At 36.9% G+C, this 19,824-nt stretch overlaps 4 protein-coding genes across 8 annotated transcripts in view; 3 read left to right on the forward strand and 1 right to left on the reverse strand.

The window, feature by feature from the left end:
- Nucleotides 1-3,071: 3,071 nt before the first annotated feature.
- Nucleotides 3,072-5,976, forward strand: LOC126916947 (RWD domain-containing protein 4). 2 transcript variants are annotated; one of them, XM_050723285.1, is made up of 5 exons: nt 3,072-3,433; nt 3,616-3,725; nt 3,802-3,997; nt 4,069-4,263; nt 5,713-5,976. In XM_050723285.1, the coding sequence occupies exons 1-4, from the start codon at nt 3,329-3,331 to the stop codon at nt 4,234-4,236; spliced, it is 579 nt and encodes a 192-aa protein (XP_050579242.1). In that variant the 5' UTR covers nt 3,072-3,328; the 3' UTR covers nt 4,237-4,263; nt 5,713-5,976. The 2 variants fall into 2 exon arrangements, with proteins under 2 accessions (XP_050579242.1, XP_050579243.1); XM_050723286.1 differs by lacking the exon at nt 5,713-5,976 and adding an exon at nt 4,395-4,651.
- On the reverse strand, nt 4,255-6,634 carry LOC126916944 (RUS family member 1). Its single transcript, XM_050723276.1, has 9 exons — nt 6,486-6,634; nt 6,259-6,416; nt 5,994-6,154; nt 5,724-5,916; nt 5,547-5,662; nt 5,236-5,432; nt 4,907-5,166; nt 4,660-4,846; nt 4,255-4,582 (listed from the first exon to the last, which is right to left on the reverse strand). Exons 1-9 carry the CDS (start codon nt 6,553-6,555, stop codon nt 4,530-4,532), a joined length of 1,395 nt encoding a protein of 464 aa, XP_050579233.1. The 5' UTR covers nt 6,556-6,634; the 3' UTR covers nt 4,255-4,529.
- Nucleotides 6,635-8,144: 1,510 nt separating this feature from the next.
- LOC126916946 (uncharacterized) lies at nt 8,145-9,328 on the forward strand. The gene is made up of 2 exons (XM_050723284.1): nt 8,145-8,629; nt 8,809-9,328. The coding sequence occupies exons 1-2, from the start codon at nt 8,248-8,250 to the stop codon at nt 9,093-9,095; spliced, it is 669 nt and encodes a 222-aa protein (XP_050579241.1). The 5' UTR covers nt 8,145-8,247; the 3' UTR covers nt 9,096-9,328.
- Nucleotides 9,329-11,246: 1,918 nt separating this feature from the next.
- Nucleotides 11,247-19,824, forward strand: part of LOC126916945 (TNF receptor-associated factor 4) — a 33,898-nt gene continuing 25,320 nt past the window's right edge. Inside the window, exons 1-2 of one of the 4 annotated variants that reach the window (XM_050723279.1) lie at nt 11,247-11,438; nt 12,211-12,490. The gene's annotated coding sequence lies outside the window, so the exon portion shown is untranslated. Of the gene's footprint in view, nt 11,439-11,479; nt 11,881-12,210; nt 12,491-19,824 lie in introns of those variants that run through there. The other 3 variants (XM_050723281.1, XM_050723278.1, XM_050723280.1) reach the window with 3 other exon arrangements.

Raw genomic sequence — 19,824 nt, forward strand, 5'->3', positions numbered from 1 at the left:
AATATAATCCCGAGGATTTCAGGGAATCATCGACGAATTCGACGAAGCCTTCTTTGCGGTGGATGGCGAGAGGGTATGCGTGACTTATTTTCGCCACGTGTCCCAAACGTGCGTTTGCGAAACGATCACCGATTTCTGATCGTTTGTCTCGCCCGATCGACCATCGATCTACGCAAAGAACAGCTGAAAGTACATCTCTTGTTATCGCCCACTGAGTTCTCGGTAATCCAGATGAAATTACTCGAGATTTTGCAATTTTCTTTATGATCCTGGTTCCATGTAGCATAATTTAACAGGAAATAATTCCTTTTTTATTATTAATTGTTAGAATTTTAATTGAGATATTTGTTTGAGTAGTATAGTAGTAGAGTAGTGTAGTTTGTGATATGTTGACATATAGTTTTATAGTTCAATACGTTTACTATGTTTAGTCAGACAGTATGACTAGAGCCAGCATTCTTTTACATCTAATTTACCATGATGTTTCCAACAATATGAACAAGATTTACCTCACAATACCTTTTCCGATATAAAAAGTACGCTTTAAACTTCTGGAGCGTCAATATATGAGGCAAAATTAATCTAAATGTGTAATATATAAAGAATACTGCCAATATTTAAAAAACTTACTACAAACGCATTAATAAACTCGTGTTTATACGCCAATATCGGTTCTTCCTAGTATACTATTTAAGTTCCAGAGGAAACGAGACGAGACGAACATCGGTATCGCATCGCGTAAAACGAGGATGAAAAATTCGTCTGACAGGAAGCCGATGATGCGTTGTTACAGCTGGCATATTCTTCGATCCTCGATACAACGTTCCGCGATGAGAGAAATTTAAACGAAACATGGAATGGGGTCAGGAACTGATGTTTGTGTAAACGCGGGGTTGGGCTTCCCCAAGTGGAAACTCGCATTAATCCATAGCTCGCTACTCACTTGATATGTACTACGTTTTTTTTTCCTCCTGCCGAGTTTTCTCCGTCGCTTTTTCGCCACCCCCTTTTCGCTTCATTTCTCTTTCGAACGTGCTATAACATCCTGCTACCTACTGCGCTGCGGTGGCATACGACTGAACAAACTGCTGCACAATCCGGCTGATACCGCGAGAAATCTCTGTATTTGTGTGCATGACAGCTTCGAAATTACTTGAATAATACATCTCATTTGCTGTATCTTTCTCTCCTCCTCTGCCTGTCGCTGAATTGCATTTTGTCTTTTTCTGAATTGGATCGAGTCTAATGCTTGCTGTCGATAGAGTTTTAGTTATATTAAAATTTTGAGAAACTTAGTGCGGGAAACCCTAAGTTTCAATAACTTAACGATTCTTTTTTGTTTCGTATATGTATACCATAGATTAAATTTAATGTAAAGTTAAAATGGAAATGTGGCGTCACCTGGTATGTAGAAAGATAAAATCGTTTAACCTCTTTGCTAAGATTGTTATCCTTCCTATCTTTAAATTTATCTTAAACATCTTAACGAGGCTAGTAATTAAATTGAAATGTACAAGAAGCTTGTTCTTAAAAGTGAGCAAAATATACGCGCTCTATTTTATCTTTAAGCGTTGATCTAAGGAACGAGGTACGTAATAGATACATCATCCAATCCCTTTGTCATTTTAATTCCGCCCTAAATCCACCTTAACGTTTCAGTTTCCCAACACATCATTCCCAATGTTACCGATTCAGTGTAGGAGAAGATTGTAAATGGTTTAATTCAAACCACTGACCAGGTACAACAGTTCTATACTTGGTCTATGATTCAAACCATGTATTGTGAAAAACGTAAGAAATTATTATTGTCAATAATTTATTAATATTATATCATTATATTAATAGTAACTGTTAGTAACAACATAATATTATATAATAAGTTTCTCGATTTCGAGTTTCGAGACTTATCTGTACTATTTCCTGCAGTACCGACCGTCGACCTTACTGCATGCAGTTCGACTATAACCACCGTATCGGATACGCGTTCGAGTTTGAACAGGAAAACAAAGATGCATGCGACTCACCATTAGATGTAGATCTGATTCAGAGAACATTGTCATCGATGCTGTAATAACCCAGAAAAAGTCAACATCGAGGCCGTCATCCAAGGGGATCATAGTTAAAGAAAACTAGGAAATTTGTAATAGGATGTGAAATATTATTAATCCTTAAAAATATAGTACTTTTCATATAGAAAGTTTCAGATAATGAATGAGATTGAAATTTTAATAATAATAAGAATTTTATAAAATTGAAAGTTCGTTATTTTAAATATTATTTTAGTAAAAAAATAAATACTTCTAATTTTTCAAATTAATTATTACTGAAACAAAATATGAAGAATAGACTTACATTTTTAACCTTTTGTAACGCCATTAGGTCTTGACAAGATTATAGGCAGGAGTGAAGATCGTGTGAATAATCTATAATAAAACGTGAAATATGATTTATATCCTGTATATTGTTCTTATAAATGGTATTATGATTTAAAAAGTTTGATATAACGAAATAGAACTTTGTTGAATTTAGATCGAAAAGATAAAAAAATATAAATAAATTTATAAGATTAAAACCAATTATAAAATAAAATTTAAATTACAAATTTTATTCCAAGAAGTTATAATATATAAACTACCATGGTTTGGGGATGTGTTGACACCACGATCTTCGATAACGAATAACACCCCTCACCGCAGATCCATCTATACTTTCTAATTTGTTTGGGAATATTCGAGTTCTCCCAACCCTGCGTGGTGAATCGAAATTTTCCACGTCGAAACCTTGAAACTAAATAAACATAAAAAACATTCAATGTTTTGTACATAGGAATACCTAAGCGATTTCTTGGAAAAATTCTAAGAAATATTTTCGCTGCAAATATCTTACCATCTACAGAATACATTACGGCTATCAGTAGACCGTCAGAAGTTCTAACAACACAATCGAATATATGTTTGCCAATTTTTACAAATATAACAAATGATAAACTTTTTAAATGCGGTTTAACGAACTTTAGTGCCTCTAATTCCATTTCAATTTACGCCATTTTAGATTGTAGAGGGCGCATTGATACCTCTAATTCTTTATACATTTTGGGACATGGGACGCAAAGTCTCATAAGGTAATAATAAAATAAGTACTACGGTAAAGGAGAATAAGTACTTTCCAGCGTGACGCGGTGTGGCGCGCATGACGTGATCAAGGCAGCACAATCGATTTAGTGATAGCGACTCTGTCTACTATAAGTTTTTCTAACCTCAAAGTAACGTATGAGCTGTGCGCGTAACAAAAAAATTAGAGTATTAAAATCAAACATTGGAGAAAGGAGATGGACGATGCCGAACTTCAGGAAGAGGAAAGAGAAGTTCTTCTTTCGATATATGAAGGAGATTCGGCTTTTAAACAGTTGACACCTACTACGTTTCAGTACAAGGTTTGCTCTTTCCAAAAATTGCGAAATATAATCACGATTGTATTCTTAAATTATAAAATATAATTCTAATTTCTAATTTTAAAATAAATCAGTATCGATAACGAGTAGATCGTGTTTATTCAAATTTTATGACTTCTAAGTTATAGTCCTTACATATTGTATAACATTGACTTTATATATAGTATGGAGAGGACAATGATATGAAATCATTTCTATTGGAAATTTCATGGGGCATGACATATCCATCAGAGAGGCCTACCATTAACATGAACACATTTTATAACAAGCACATGTAAGTGGAACCATGTTGTTCACTGACTATTCTTGCAGTCTGTTGCTTTTATTAAAGGTGAATGATTGGAATACAGTGTGCAAGAAGTAAAAGACAAGGTGCTGCAGCATTTGGAAGCAGAGGCGGATCAGTGGTTGGGAAGTGCTATGACTTATACGTTATTCCAATATGTACAAGAACATTATACTGAGTTGATCTCAGCACAACCAGACTCTGTAGTTGATTTAAACTTACAAACCAACCAGCTTAAAATAACAGATGAAAATCAACAGGTAAGAATTAGTTATATTAAACTATAAATTTATTTGATATATATGAAAGAGGACCAAATTTTTATGCAAAGTTGGAGGAAATAACAAAAAAGCCAAAGAAGGAACATTTAACTAAAGCTCAGAAGCGTAGACAATGGAATAAGGCAGATGGAAAAGGAGAAAGGCCACGAGGATGGGACTGGGTGGATATAGTAAAACATTTATCACAGACTGGCCCTAAACAGGAACAAGAGTCTTAGTTCAACTTCATTGAAATATTTGTACAGGTTAAAGGCTTGTTATATTTTTATAAATTATTGGAAATAAACTGGTTTCCATATCAGTTTTACTATAATATATCACCTGTGATAAAAATTTGTAAGAAAATATTTATAAATAATTTTTTCATTGCCAACAGATAGTTACAAGATATGCAAATAAAATTACTTAAATAATTAACAATTATAAAATTTTATCGAGGTAAATAATATGGAAGGAACGATATTTTAATTTCCGATGTCCTTGCACTTCTTTTTTACCATTTTATGACTTTTTATAAAAATCTCCAACCTGCTACTGGTAATAGGTTTGTTTCTGTCATCCATCCTAAAAAAAAAAAAAAAACGATATTTATGAATAAAAAGAATACCAAACTTCTATCACATAACAATAAAATTATTTACCTTTACTTTCAAGATCACTAATAAAGGCTTTGTATTCGCCCGAGATCAATAAATTCGTAGCGTAAATGCTCTCTATGGCTTTCGATGATTGTATACGATTATTTGTATTGGAATACCTTTTATTAAGTACATAAAGTCGCATTAAAGGATACGACAGATCGCTCACTTCGGGTTTTACGAAAACATCCTGGAAAAACGTAATATTTCAAAATATAAGCATTAAAATTCATTTATATAATTTACTTACAAGTGGCACTTTTAAAGACATACAAATAAACAAGCCGCAAAGGCAAGCATGGAAATATGCTTCCAAGACATCATAAGGCTGCGCGTCTTTTTTAAGACATATAAAAATAGTTTTGTTTTGTACATCAATAGAAATCAAGTATTTTCTATCTAAGAAAAGCTTCAATGCAAGCTCGGTATCACTTGTTAAAATTATATCCTCTTTTATAAGAGCCGCGAGAGAAACACCTATTTTTATATCGAATCCACATATGCTCATTGCTGCAAAGATATAATTAAAAAACAACATGTAGTAACTTAATGTTTAAAAGTAAAATACAACATCCTTACTCGGTTTTGTTAATAATAACACTGATTCCTTTTTGTTAACTTCTTCGGGTTTTGGAATGACTTCGTTCGAAATATAACTTTTTACTATTAAAGCTAAGCGATCTTCGTTTAAAGAATTTAAGCATAATGCTTTTACAGCCATGTAATTTGCATACAGATGTATCATCACGAGGAAGAGATACAGTTCCATTATGTATCTACATACAGATTATACATACCATTGGTACATCGATAATATCGTTAGCACGCTTTTCAATAGAATTAAATTCATATATTACGAAAACAATAGATATATGTAATTTAATATTTACCGTCCATTGTGAAAAATTGAAAGTATTAAAATACCAACAAAGGATGCTATTAAATTTACACATGTTTCTTGACTTCCGTCTTTAGCAGATACATCTGCCAAATTATTTTGTAATGCCTGTAATGCAAATTAATATATTATAACTAATAAAATCAAATCTATTTTAGGCTTTTTGTACCTGATGCTGTGTAAGCGCTGCCCTTGTTGCCCCACCAGCAACACCAACAATCGATTTCATCGCTGTTGAAATGCACAATATTCCAAGTGAATAGGAAGAAAAATAGGGTAAGAATAATTCTAATCCCATTGCTAAATCATTAAGAATATCAGCAAAAAGTCTCCATTTTTTACATTGTCCATCTAAATCTGTCCTAATGAATGAAAGATAATTGCTGCTTTTGTAGATATTAATTAGAAGTATTGTATTCCTATATATGATTTTATTTACCCATTCCACCATGCAAACACAATACGACCGATCATTCCAGTCCCATCTTTTAATATCCATGTTATAGCTGCTGCTAACGGAGTTGCTGATGCTTCACCTACACCTACCCCTTGCATGATAGAATGTGTCGTAAGTGTACCCATTATGGTACTTGCAAATGCCTATAACAAATAAGAGAGCAGTGATAATGGTGTAATTTCGTTCGTGAACAGTAGTTTCACTCATAAAATATAAATAACGTTTGCAGCATTCTATGCAAACTAACCTGAACTGTATCCCATATTTGATAAGAAGTGTAATCAGGGTGAACGCTGTCGGGATATCCTTGAGGTAAAAATACCTCTTTTACAATCGATATGAAACCAGAATAAAAAGACTTCGTTCTAGTTGTGTCTGATAACAGTTCGGTTATCGATTGCTCGTCTGTAGACCAAAACGAACGATAGGTTATGTAAACTAACAGTGATGTTTGTCATGTCAGAATACAGTTACCTTTTGATTTGACGAAAAATCTATCCTTCTCACCCCCGTAGGCCTCGGTGAATAGTAATCGTTCATGCATCTTGAAGTGCACCGAGATTACGTTGGTTTGATTTGAATGCACCGTGTGAAAACATATGCACTTTTATTAACGATCATAGTAGCTGTTACATCCTCTACGGGCGATTACACCTGCACTATAAATGCAACAAAATTCCCTAATATTCTACTCAGAAGATTTTATAATCGAATGCTTTTGAAAAAAAAACTTTCGTAATGTGTAAAAATATACAAAAAAGACAACAAAAATACAGTTTTCTTTTTTTTTACCAATCAATATTATGCCTTAATCTGAAAATAATATTAAAATGAAAAATCTTCTGTTTCATTATTCGAACATTTTTTATATTTCACTTTTGCAATTTTTTTGAGACATTCGTATCTGGTAAAATTAAAGAAACGTCTTCAATTATTCCATTCAATTCGTTTATACAGGCATCCAATCTTCTTTTTACATTCATTGCATCAAATTTTACGTTCTTGTATAAATTAATCTTTTGCATTTTGCTATGGAAGTCGGAAATTAGGTAGTTCCCACGAATTTCTGCACCACCACTCATTCGACTTGTCATTGAGTGTTTGAATGATTCACGTTCACCTTTCGTACCTTCTGGTAGGTCCGCTTTATATTCAGTCAGTTTATTTTCCATCATTTTGATTTCTTGCGATGTTTCCTTTTTAGGTTCGTTTTTAATTAATTTACTCATCTGACTGCCCTTTCCTCGAACTGCATTGTCTTCGCCATGTGCGTAAGTGTCTAATTGAATAATTTGATCATTTTTCTGTTCTTTCATATTTTTAAATTTCACCCTTTCTACATCAGGGTCAAAAATTCTGTGAATATTACTCTTGGATGAAAATTTCATTTTCTTATTCAATCTCAGATTATCTACCTTAGTATGCGATTCTGTTATGAAACAATTTAAAAAGTTTCGTTTCCTTTTACATTCCATTCTTAAGTCACACTGAACTCCGTGAGAAATTTTCTTTTTTCTTCTCTTCCGTACAATAGGCTTACAATCTGTTACTTGTAGTTTTTCGTTCGTACAAACATTATTTAAATCTTTTACAGGGCTAGACGTTCTATCATCAATTTTCGTATATTCTGTCATACAATCATTTATCGAATTATTTTTAATGAGACTTGTAAGATTCTTTGAATTTTCTGAATCAGTAACTTTATCATATCCTACATTATTCGAGGAAATGTCAAATTCACTTCTGCAACAAGAAGAATGTCTGCAAGCAGTTTCAGTTTTCTGAAACAACTTTTTTTCTTTATCAAGGCTGACATTTTTAAGAGCACTGACCTCGTCTCGCAATTTTTGTACTTTAAGATTTACAACAGTTACAATTTCTGCAATCTTATTTAAACTATTTTCTCCATCTTGGGCCTTGCAATAACAACGATTTGGCGTAGCTCGTTCTGCGTTTGTTGACATGTTTATTGCTATTTTTATATGACGACATATTATACGTTCGAAATAAAACCTCCAAAATTATAAAGTTTATTTTTTAACATGAAAAAGTAATTTTTCTTCTGTGTTACATCGGATGTTTGTTATATTTTTATGTGAAAATAGGTTACAGGTCCCTTATGACATTATCATGAAGTAAATTGAGATTCGCACGTGGCTCATTTGTTCCTGTATTTAATTAAAAAATGCAATAAATACATATTTTTTTTGGAAATTGCAAACATGCTGCATGTTTTATGAGGCGTAATATGTGCGAAAGGTATGTGAAGGAAATTTTAGAAAAGCTGGAAGAAATTGAGAAATTGCACGGGAAGTTGCGTCGTTTGGTACCTCGCGTAAAAGTCTATGAATCGGAAGGCACAAAGATTAATCAGTTCATTATGGAAAAAACGAACGATAACGCAAGATATTTTCTGGAACAAAACCCTATCGATTTCTATCAGAGATTAGAAATTGCAAGAGAAATGTCTAAAGACTTGACAACCAAGGTAAAAAAATTATGCCAACCGAATACAAAGACCAGGAAATATTTCAGAAAGTTTAAACATTATTCTAACGAAAAATGGAAAAGTTTCAAAGATTATTTGTCGACCATGAATGCATCAGACATTATCTTCGGTAAAAAAAAAACAATAATTATTAATACATTTAATATTAAATATATTAAAAATATAATAATAATTAATTGTTTAATATTCGAAATAGATAAATATACTTTGTTCGGTTATCGTTATTACAATTTCTAGTAAGTAGGGGCTCTCAAACATCAGAAGCCAATTTACCTAGGATGATTTCAGGAAGGACGTCTTCGACTCCTATTCCAAGAGTAAAGCAGATTTTTGGGAGAAGAAGATCCACGCTGAGAGATCTACCAGAACAGTTATTAGCGAGTTTTGGTTATTCTCGGGATTCTAACTCCGTAAATGAGAGTATAGTATTAATGCACGACCATGCTTTAGGTAAAGATGAGCCACATAAGGTGCAGAAAATGTCGATCACTCCAGACCAGGAAACTGAAACATTGAGGGTCGTTGCATCCGCAAGAAGAGTCTCGGTAGGAGGTAGCAATAAACGGTCTTCATAAATCACTATGAGAATACCTACCAACGTTCAATTTGAGCAACGAGCATTTCTCTGATCATATCTAGAACATTGACGTGATCATTTTTTATAAACAATATCTATAACTTCCCTGGTAATCAACGCTTGACAAAATCCACGTAACGCATGCTTTTCTATCTATTTTTCCAATTATATTAACAACAATATGAATTTGCATAAACAACTCCAGTAAAATAATTATATATACTGCGTATATTTAATATATATTTTTTATCTGTTTAAAACTTACCACCAGTGTTGCGAATATTTCGCATTACTGTACTATACTGCCATCTGAATCCGACTGGAGAATGAACATTGCCATACTCGAAGTGGCCAATGGAAAAGAACGGAAATGTTTGAACGAAACCTTAGAATGCATGGGTTGGCAGATGGGGGTACCGGAAAGGCGGGTTGCACAGGAAGTCACGGAAGGTTCAAACATAACATTACGATCACGAGTAAATCCTTCGATCGTGCTTAATTTAATCCCCTATGAATCGAGCTCGTTTGTAAATTAGAAGAAAACGTCTAAACTTGAATATTACAGGTTTACATTCAATAGTCATAACTTAGTATATCCGTTTACGTTTCATGTTTCCTTAATTTAATTTTCGCCTTTTCTTTGCCGTTTCCTAAACGATTGAAATATAATACAAACAACTTACGATTGCGCATGAAATTTAGAAAAGAATTTTCTAACGTAACTGCAACTTCAATCCTGCTTATGTACCATAACTGATCTCTTCGTTTTCGTTTCTAAGCGATTAAGGTATGACGTGAACGTGTTGTGATCGCATATCTAATTAAAAAATAGTTTTATAACAATTGCAAATTCAATGCTGTTTACGTACTATAACTAATCGATTTCAATAGCGATCAAATAAATTCAGATATTGCACCGCGCTTTGTACGCATTCCAATTGCATCGATGGGCTATTAGAGACTTTGCAGAAAAGTTGTGCCCGTAACGCGATTTTCTATAGCGTAAAAAGTGGAACTCTGACTTGCACATACTGAATTGTTGCTCGGGGCGATGAACAATCAGCACTGGTAATGGGTCTAACGGTTTTTCCTAGGAGAAAAAAAAGATGTGTTTTCAGACATAGGAGCAAGCATCGCAGATATTTCTGTACGCCGAAAAACTAGCAATCTTTTTCTTTGCGAAAGAAGCATTGCTTTTTTTATTAATTTTTTAATCTCGATTTTGATAAAAGATATCGCCTTCGTACCTACGTTCGGTGTAATTAGAATATTTCGAAAACAACAGCGAGATTCGAATATGGCAGAGCGAAGAGAATCGTAACAGGATAAAACGTCTGCCAGTTTGAAGCTTCGCAAAGTGTATCACGGTATCAGGAGGATAACAGAGGCTTGGTTCTGAAAACAAGAAGCGTCTGATAAACAAACCGGGCGCACTTAAGCGAACCGGGTAAAAGTGCGAATAAACGAGCGTACGAAGAGCGTGCCGCCACCGTTCCCCGTGCCTCTTCCTAGGCCCCCTGCTCGTTTTCCAGTCAACGACTTCGTCGGATGGTGTTGCACTTGCGTACACTGTTGCATGCGGGAAATATGGTGTGCCGCATACACGCACGTGGGACGCGAAGGTGGGGCTATGTCTCGCAAGCTATTCCTGTACACTGTACACTGTACACCATGGAGTCGCAAGTAGCATAACAACGCGGCCCTATTCGTCGTTGTGTACGTTTCGTCGCGGCAAACAGATAGGGTGGTGGATTGATAACGCAACGACGTATTGGAATTTCGCGTTCTACTTTTTCAGCCTTCGGGGTTCAGCTTGTAGGAACATTATCCATATCCGTTTTCATTGATCGCCGATGATTCTAACGAATCGAAGAGAGAAAGGATTTGTCGAGTCGCATCGAACGTCGTGTCATGTTGGTCGCTCGTTTCGTCGTTAACAAGCACAGAGCGAGCTCGACGATTCCTAGAATGACCGTCATTGTCTCGATGTCCGTTTATGGTGCGAATGAAAGGACCGGAGGATTAAGGATTTTCCTTTTCAAATTTCGACCAGGCGAACGGATGAACACGTGTTTCGAAGCTTTATGTTATTCGTAGCTGGGTCTTCCTCGAGTAAAAGGTCAGCATGTTTGTACAGCGAGTCTGCTGCGAGCAAATTGAACGTCGGTGATTTGTCTACGTACGCGTGTAGGATGCAAATGCGTTAAGAAATTCGTGGAATGTTTTTAAACACCTGGCGAAGCTGCTAGAAGCCTTCGATATGAAAGCTACGAGACAGCGAGTTTACGAAGGAAAATTAATATCGCGACGGCACGGGGCACGCGACTCGCCGAGTCACACGGTATTCTTCTCTTTTCCTTTCTTTCCTCTATCGTCTTTTGCCCCTCCCCACCATTCCATAGTTTTGTAATGCCTCTCTGTCTCTGGCACTTCCTGTGTTCCGCCACGTTCACCTGACTGCCGGCACCTGCCTTCATAACTATCTAGGTGTACACAGTGTATAGAAGCGACCGCGTATCCTATGGGACTTTAGTTTCCCCGCTCGTTTCATCAGCCACGCTGTGCTCTCTGGCTTGTGCCTACTGGCGCACACCTGGAAACACGTCGAGTGCGCTACACGCAGTCGATGTTACGCTGTCGTTCACCACGGCTGGACTATCGAGCTTTTCCTCTCCCGCTGATAACAGTCGCTCCTCGAACCGGCGAACCTACCTATCGACCATTAGTGTCCTCCGCGACCACAACTGGTTTCGCTTCTCCGCAACTACCATTTGGATCGAGAGGTTCGAATTTAGAAGTATATATATTCGTTTAAGTAATTTCTCTAATTCCTCCAAGTTTCATATTTCTTCCATTTCTTTCATCTCTTCTTTGAAATTCCTTTTTGTCCCTTGATGTCGCTCTATACTGGGATTTCTTAAGAGCGAGTCCCAAGGGACCGAAGGTCGGCTTAGATCTCGAATGCCAGGTATTAAAATGTTTATTGCGAACTAAGGAAAATTTTTCGTGCAAGGAAAAACAGTGGAGCCTTCATTTAGATAGTTTCCATTGGAATCGTCGATATTGTTTAATTAATAGGCGACGTTTCTATTTTGCATGTCCTAATTGAGAAGAAGGAAGAATATTCCGTGGAACGTTTCAACGAGGATGGCGTAGAAATTGCTGGTTCCGAGGGAGCGTGCCGAGCGATCCTCTTCCGTTTTACGAGCCTATACTCGGCTCGGTATTCGCGAGTTCTTGCGGCAGTGAAGGATTGTTTAGTGTAATAACGCGTTTCTCGAAGCTTGAGAGGTGGATGTTCGTTGTAAAGTGACTGTTAAACTGTTTGCACGTGGAGCTGATTCGTTATCGTCGGGTTTGGTGCTCTAGAATGTCATCTGGATTTCGTAGTCGGTGAGTAAACCTTGCAACACACGTTTCTTAATAAGACCAACTGCGTTTTACTCTTCTTACTGCTCTACGGTAGTAGGTTAAAGTCAAAAAATTATATTCGTGAAAACTTTCTCTCCGCGCAAACCTTGCAACACACGTTTCTTAATAAACCAAACTATATTTTATTTTGCTCACTGTTAGTAGGATAAAATCAAAGAATTGAATTCCTGAAAACTTTCTCTCCGAGGATAGCGAATTAAAACCGATGCTTCTGATCATTTCTGATATTGCTGTTTTTCCTTTCCACGCTTATTGAAACGAACTTAATGAATATTTTTGAAAAGTATTACTACTAAGGATGCTTAGGAATACAAGTATTATTATTAAGTGTACTTAGAAGTTATGATTTGAAAATTTTAAAGGTGTTAGGGAACGCCGTAAGCTATTCGCGATCGATAGAAACGATCGGTGACGGGAAATCCCAGGGTCGCGATTTGAAAAACAAATTTCGGACATTGCTAGTCAGGGCAGGTAGAAAAGGCGATTGAAACAATGGGTGCTCGCGCGTTTCTTCTCATAGGCGACTGTAATGGCGTCCCTTCTGGCGTAAATACGCACGTGTTCCGGCCGCGTTCCAAGATCGAGCAATCTCGATTCTTCCATGCCGAGCTTTCCCACAACAATTTTCTTCGTGAAACTTTAATCGCGCAAAATAACTACACAAAAGATTCTAAATATCTTCCAGTATTCTTATAATAATAATAATTCTTCTTCTTTTGTCATCAACCCGACAGTTTCTTCGCTTATATAAAACTGAACGAAGGTGTTTTCTTTTGATTTTCTACGCTTGTAAGCCCAATCTTATTCTCTTGTTATTGCAACGAACGAGTTTCGTTTTCTTATTCCAATCGCAAATAGCCGCCGGCTAATTCTCACCGGAAACTATTCCATTTTCCTCATTCCAATCTGCAAGTCTAATATCGTCGATTAAAATATTTCGAATTACGTACATACCGATATTCGACCGGGTTAATTACCAGCTAACGATTGTTAAATTACACCGATCGTAGAATATATGGGGGCTGTAACGTAACAAGGATGCACAGTGATGTATAAACCGGCACGGTGAATTATTAATTTGAAACAATCCGATTGACGAGTGAGAATAATGGGGCCACATGCATCAACCATTCTGCGGACTGTTTACCTATTGCCGCGTGTGCTGCTGCGGCAGCCTCTTACAAAGGAGCTCGTACCTACCTTCGTTCCTCGGCTAGTGCCTGTTAAATGGCTTGATTCAATGGAAAATACGCCACTAACAAACGTTAATTCAGTCGTATCAAGCATAATAGATATTTGCTCCTTCAACTTTCTACGAGGATTTGACTTTTCATTATTCTCTATAATTCTTCGTTTACAAATCTATTAATTTTCTTGATCTTCCTCGTTCACCTTACTTTTCATTGCTCTGCACAACTTTTATTTAGTAAACTTTTATTTCTTCAATTTTCCTTTAACTTTCCACGTGGACCCTGCTTTTCATTGTGTTGTACAGTTTTCTATTTAGAAAGCACACGATGAAAGAGGAAATGAAATCAGCTGTAGGAAAAGTATAGTAATAACAGTAATATTGATATTTGTATAATAACATTATCTGTAATCCAAGAATGATACTGACTCATGAATGACGTTGAATAGCTACCAACGTAAGTGATAGTACTAGCAAAGTCCAAGAACTTTCTGTTTACAGTTTTTGTGTATCAATATTGGCTCGATGAGACGAGGTATGTTAAATATCGTACATAATCAGTATTTACCTGAACCAAGTCATTCCTGCAAACATGCATATTCGCGATACATTTCGAATTACGAAATACTTGAAAAATCACCTTGTCTGCGCCTGTAATACTTTCCAAGAAAATCTTCTGCGGTTTCGTCAGTGGAAAGTCAAAGGTTACACGAAGAAGTTCACAGTCCGGTTTTTCGTTTCTGCGAACGCGATCGGATTGAATGAAAGAGAAAAAAAAAACAGAAATAATAGGAATAAAATTGGACGATAGGATAGCAAGAGTGCATCCGATGACATTTTCCTCGCGGCACGTTCACACCTATCTGTTGGCAACGATCGCGCGTGTGCATACGTGTTACAAACGCTTCGTTACGTTCTCGAAGGCAACCTCGAGGCCAGGATCCCCGACTTTCTCTCATCTCGTCGCATCCATCTTAGGTGTGCGGTTGCATATGCACGGAATGCAGCCGCTGACCGATAAACACCCGTGACGATCAAAACGATCGAGGCTGACCGATTACCAGGACCCGTTTTTGTACGCTTTCGTATTGGTACCATCGATGTTATCGGTTGATCGTTTGGTATAGAAATTCTAATTTCTAATTTCGCGATTCATTTTTGAAGATTGATGGACGTGGACATAGAAATTGGAATTTTTCTTATAGGAATAAGGGATTTAAATTTGCTTGGAATTTTCCCTATTAGATTTATGTTAGTCGTGTTTCGTGATGTCAGCTTAAGGGAATGAATTAGTATGGGCAAGGGAACACTGAACTCCGACGGTCGCGCATACGCGAATAGGACGACGTTTTGCGATAGTAACTATTGTAATTAAGGATTCAGTGCGCTTCGTGTAAATTTCAAATCGTTTGCTTCTATCTTATTTCGACTGTTTTATCAACGTATTCGATAATCGATACTCGACAATTAGCATGCGAGATTTTAGAATCTGAAGAAAAGTTCGCTAAAAGGATTGATAATAGTTTTGGAGTGGAATAAATCCTAAATTTTGGCTTAACGTTTAAATCATTAACGTTGAAAATAAAAGTCTTTTCAATTTTCGATTAAGAACATTTTGTTCGAAGAAGGCAAAGAAAGTAGAGAACGTTAAGAAAAGTCTGAGAGGTTGCTCTATCTTTTACGATATTTTTGCATTGAATATTTAAAGATCTTTATGCAAAATTGGAAATCACCGTGAATACGAAAACTGCTTGGAAACGTGTTACTCTGATCGCTAGGCCCCGATGCACCGCGGCTGCAGCTGCCGTGCCGTGAGTGCTGTGACAGCTGCAGCTTTTTACTTACTGCACTGGTTACTCTGGTTTCCATGTGCGGAAGACGTCGGACGCGGTATGATCGCGCCGGTCGCACGCCACTGCCCGATAAAAAGCCCGTGGAAAAAGAGAGGGAAACGACGCTGCCGACGTAATATGATATCCCATTACATGATAAATAACAATATATAATTATTAGGCAAGTTTTTGATCCTTGCTTCAGATTCATCGACCTTTAGGTTCTTTAAGCAAAGATTGATTACTCTTATTCGAATGTTGAAATCAATTTACATGCGTACATTATCGATAATAAATAATGCGAGTAACTTTGTATTTATTGATCGTCGGAAATCGGTCGTACGGTGTTATAATAATAAAATATAAGGTACTATAATAAGAACAGAGTGTAGTCATTATCTGCTTATGGCGCATAATTTTTGCCTGTTATTCTGTGATTAAATCAACGTTCTGTGAAAAATGAACAAGCGCCTGGATACGATATTTGAAATATACCGTACGTGTAATTTAGGTTGACTAATTTCATCGTGAGCGTACGTAGGATGTGCAGTTATAAACAAATTTTTAGACCCAATTTCCTGTTCCGAATGTGATACTTGTGGAGCTTGTTGAAAATAATAATGCAAGAATGTATCGTAATTAATTCCACGCTGCTTGAACTCGTAGTCCTTGAAATCGAGTATTTCGATAAAGGCATTTAATATTTCAGCGTTTAACTCGCGTAGTGGGCGGCGCGTCCTCCGTAATTCCTTGTCTTGTTTGTTTGCAAATTGGGTGGAACTGAAAGGCAACGGTCTGTGTGTCTCGGTTTGTTCAATAAAAAAGCTGAAAAAGACGACGTCTCAAGGCATTTCGTTGCGATTTTGTTTTTGTCCGAGCCGAGCATTTCAGACACGCAATTAGTAATTTCGTCGGAAACAATCGTCTACTCGCTTAAAATCCTCTCAAAGTCATTTATCGTGTACGGCCATCAACGCGATACATCTAAAGTAAAATACGCTCGGTCGTGTATAGTGTAATAATTATGTGCTATATATTCTTCTAAATTATTTCATCTATAGCACCCAACAACACCCAAAATCAACCTACCTTTTCAAAGTATCCAGAAACGCGTTCCAAGCGAAAGATAGTCGAATCTGGATACTTGAATATCAGCCAGAAACGTGCACTCTGGATCCTGACACGGGTGTGAGGGACATCTGGCCGGTGATCCTGCTGCCGATGATACACCCGATGCAGGTGCATCCTCGATACGTGCAAACGGGCGCGTTCGTGATTTCTTCGCTATTTCGGCCTGTCGTGAGTTGAGTTAGGTTTCTTTCCCCGTTGCTAGCCGGGGGTGCTTCCACAATTGTAGCAAACAGATGTTCTGCACGCTTTCGAAGATGTTCCACGTCTGGGAACATCGTTGATCCACGAACAAGTTGCCACGCAGTTGCATAACTATCCGCTTTCTTTCTTCACGAAATTGCATTACTCGCGGAAATGATACACTCTCCTGAGTCCAGATCCCGTCTGTCGATTAGATCGATGAAGGAAAAAAAGAGGAAAAGACCATAATAGCGATCGAATATGCATTAGGTACGTGTACACGCGTACATCGGAAGCGAATTCTTAATTACACGATGGTACCATACATAATTACGAAGATGAGAGCCGAGCTGGAAATAAGAGAAAAATGTCGCGCGATGATGAGATAGTTCGTGGTTAGGGTAAATGGAGAAAATGCACGCGGAGGCTTCCGTTTGAAACTGGGGGCAGGAGACTGAGCATTAGAAAGAGAGAGGATCAATTGAGAGAGGTGTAATTTCTTCTCTTTTAAAATTTCCTGATACGCTTTTCGCTTAGGTGAAAATTTGATTCGCTTCGTACGGATGATCGTAAAAAAGCATTGGCGGAAGAAAGCGATGGAAATTTTAAATAGGCATGAAAGAAATTACAATATATGGAGCGGAGGCAGTAGATAGAGTATCAAAAACATGTAATTGGAGAATGGCAGAGTCGATGGAATTTCTTGCACACTTCGTTGTACATAAAGAACTCGAAAAATGTGGCTAGAATTTTTCTAACAGTTCCCTCATCTATGTATATCTATGTACGTATACGAGTATCAGTACGAAACTCCCTGTTTCGCGACTGAAATCTAACAAACATAATTATTCAAATTTATCGTGCGTGAACACTGGAAATTACGTAGGTATTTTTATACCGTTTCGAATCCTTCGAATTACATAGTGAAAGGGTTGAAACGAAGATACTTACTGAACCAAGGAGTCGACAAATTATGTAGGTTGTTATCCGTGAATGGTATAAATTTATGTAACAATTCGTGCGTGCCCTCGTAAAATCAGCAATCTAATAACCAGAATGGGTTTTCGTTAAAAAAAAAAAAGAAGAAAAAAAATAGTTAAAGTTAACTGCGTTTCTCGTTTTCCTCGACGGGTGAACAACGTGAATTCGAATTAACTGTTGTTTTATGCGAATAGCTGACGCACTTGCAGCACGAAAGGATATATTCGAGAAGGTTGGTTGGAGGTTGAGACACAAGATGAACTGGTGCCTATCCTTTCACTTGGCCGTTTTGTGATACGAACCTCCCTACTCACCAGCGTATTCGCTGGTACGTGTGTGCGTCCGTTTATCCTTAAGGCCGATTACACAACTACGCGAATACAGGGTGTCCCGTTTACTCGGAATTCCAGAAATTTTGTTGAAGCGGTCGCTAACATCTCCATGCTCTTTCTCGATACAATTTTGCTTCCAATCAGAGAAACTTTTATCGATAATCGGACCTATTACGTTATTGACGATTACCTTTTGGATTTACGTTAAGGATTTACTAATGCAAAGGAAAAACACGTTTATGAGAATCCAAAGAACAAGTTAAGAGAACAAGTTAACAAGAATCTTGTTTGTCCGTTAACAAGACGCTTGAACCACCCTGTATATGGTTTCAGTCAAAGTTCATTAAACCCGCAACAACTTTCATCATTCTCTTCAACACAATATTCACCCACTCGAATACCAACTTACTGCAACCACAACAAACATCAACAACCGAGCAACCATCTTCGCAAAGTAGCAATTTGTCTAGTGAGAAACAAAGGGCCATGACAAATTAGGACAACAGGAATTCTTGGAGACGATTCAAGGTAACAGAGAATGATTATAATGGCTGTACGAGGTAACGACTTTCCCAAGTATCACTAAGAGACAAGAAGGTGCAGTTAAGGCGATTTGTTGAGAATTCGCTGAACGTTGTCAGTCCCGCTTTCGTGTTAATTACGTGGCTCAAGTGGAATGCATAGATTCCATCGACAAACTTGAACTCTCGATGTAGAAGCCAACACCGTTGAGATTTACCTATCGATCGAATTCACGGGAGTTGGAGGAATCGAAGAATTTCACGAACCAACGAAACGTATGTATGTATCTGTATGTCTGTCATATAGTGAAAAATTTCGAGTTTCGTAACGAGTAGGGCGACGAGCCAAGCACAATGTAGTAATTGCGCCGGATAACCCGACCAACCTCTCGAAACCGGTCATAATAGTTCCGACTTCCGGTCCTCCGAATCAGCGGGACGGCCATGGTTTTTGTCGGTGAATGGAAAGGATGTGTTAATTAAAAATGACGTCTTGAATACGTTTACAGTGTTAGTAGGATCATGATGTGGTTTGTGAACTACTTCGACAGAATGGTGAGGAATTATTCTTTCTTTCTTTCTCTTTTTCTTTGGAGTAGGTAAAGTATCTATCTTTTTGACGAGGAGGGTTAAGCCTTTTTTAAAGAAAGTATATTTAGAGTGTTTAACGAGATCACAGTGGTTTACAGTGGTGAACGTATTTACTCAAGTACATTCAACTCGATCCGACAAATTTAACTCAGTTTTATATCACGAAAGCCTTTATTTCTATTTTGTTCTCTTGTAATATAGGATTCAAAAATATATTTTCTGTATTTCGAAACATTAACGAATTCAAGGTAGTTTATGTTGAGATTACGAAATGGGGTCTGTTAACATTTCTTATGGTATGATTCATAATTGATAATTACTAACTTTAAACCGCTAAAAGGGCTCTTAATGGAAGTGTGAAAATTATCTGCAAGTTATTGATAATGTGACGTGTTAATTATTAATAATGCAACTAATTACCTTCGAAGGAGTTCCATATTAGCTCCAAATATTTTCTCCCTTATTTTACTTTTATAATAGGTTTAATACTATACATATTTTATTTTCAATGTTTCGTAAGGATTCCAGCCTATTAATT

Source organism: Bombus affinis, chromosome 5 (genome assembly GCF_024516045.1).
Source record: "Bombus affinis isolate iyBomAffi1 chromosome 5, iyBomAffi1.2, whole genome shotgun sequence".
NCBI lineage: Eukaryota > Metazoa > Arthropoda > Insecta > Hymenoptera > Apidae > Bombus > Bombus affinis.

Bases quoted from the DNA above. Each gene is read 5' to 3' on its own strand.
- LOC126916947 (XM_050723285.1), top strand. From the start codon at position 3,329: ATGGACGATGCCGAACTTCAGGAAGAGGAAAGAGAAGTTCTTCTTTCG. The intron at 3,434-3,615 runs GTTTGCTCTTTC...CTTTATATATAG, and splicing joins CTACTACGTTTCAGTACAAG to TATGGAGAGGACAATGATAT. The intron at 3,726-3,801 runs GTAAGTGGAACC...ATTGGAATACAG, and splicing joins ACATTTTATAACAAGCACAT to TGTGCAAGAAGTAAAAGACA.
- LOC126916944 (XM_050723276.1), bottom strand. From the start codon at position 6,555: ATGCATGAACGATTACTATTCACCGAGGCCTACGGGGGTGAGAAGGAT. The intron at 5,917-5,993 runs GTAAATAAAATC...TTCATTCATTAG, and splicing joins GTGTTTGCATGGTGGAATGG to GACAGATTTAGATGGACAAT. The intron at 5,663-5,723 runs GTACAAAAAGCC...TTTGCATTACAG, and splicing joins CAGCGCTTACACAGCATCAG to GCATTACAAAATAATTTGGC.
- LOC126916946 (XM_050723284.1), top strand. From the start codon at position 8,248: ATGAGGCGTAATATGTGCGAAAGGTATGTGAAGGAAATTTTAGAAAAG. The intron at 8,630-8,808 runs GTAAAAAAAAAA...GGATGATTTCAG, and splicing joins TGCATCAGACATTATCTTCG to GAAGGACGTCTTCGACTCCT.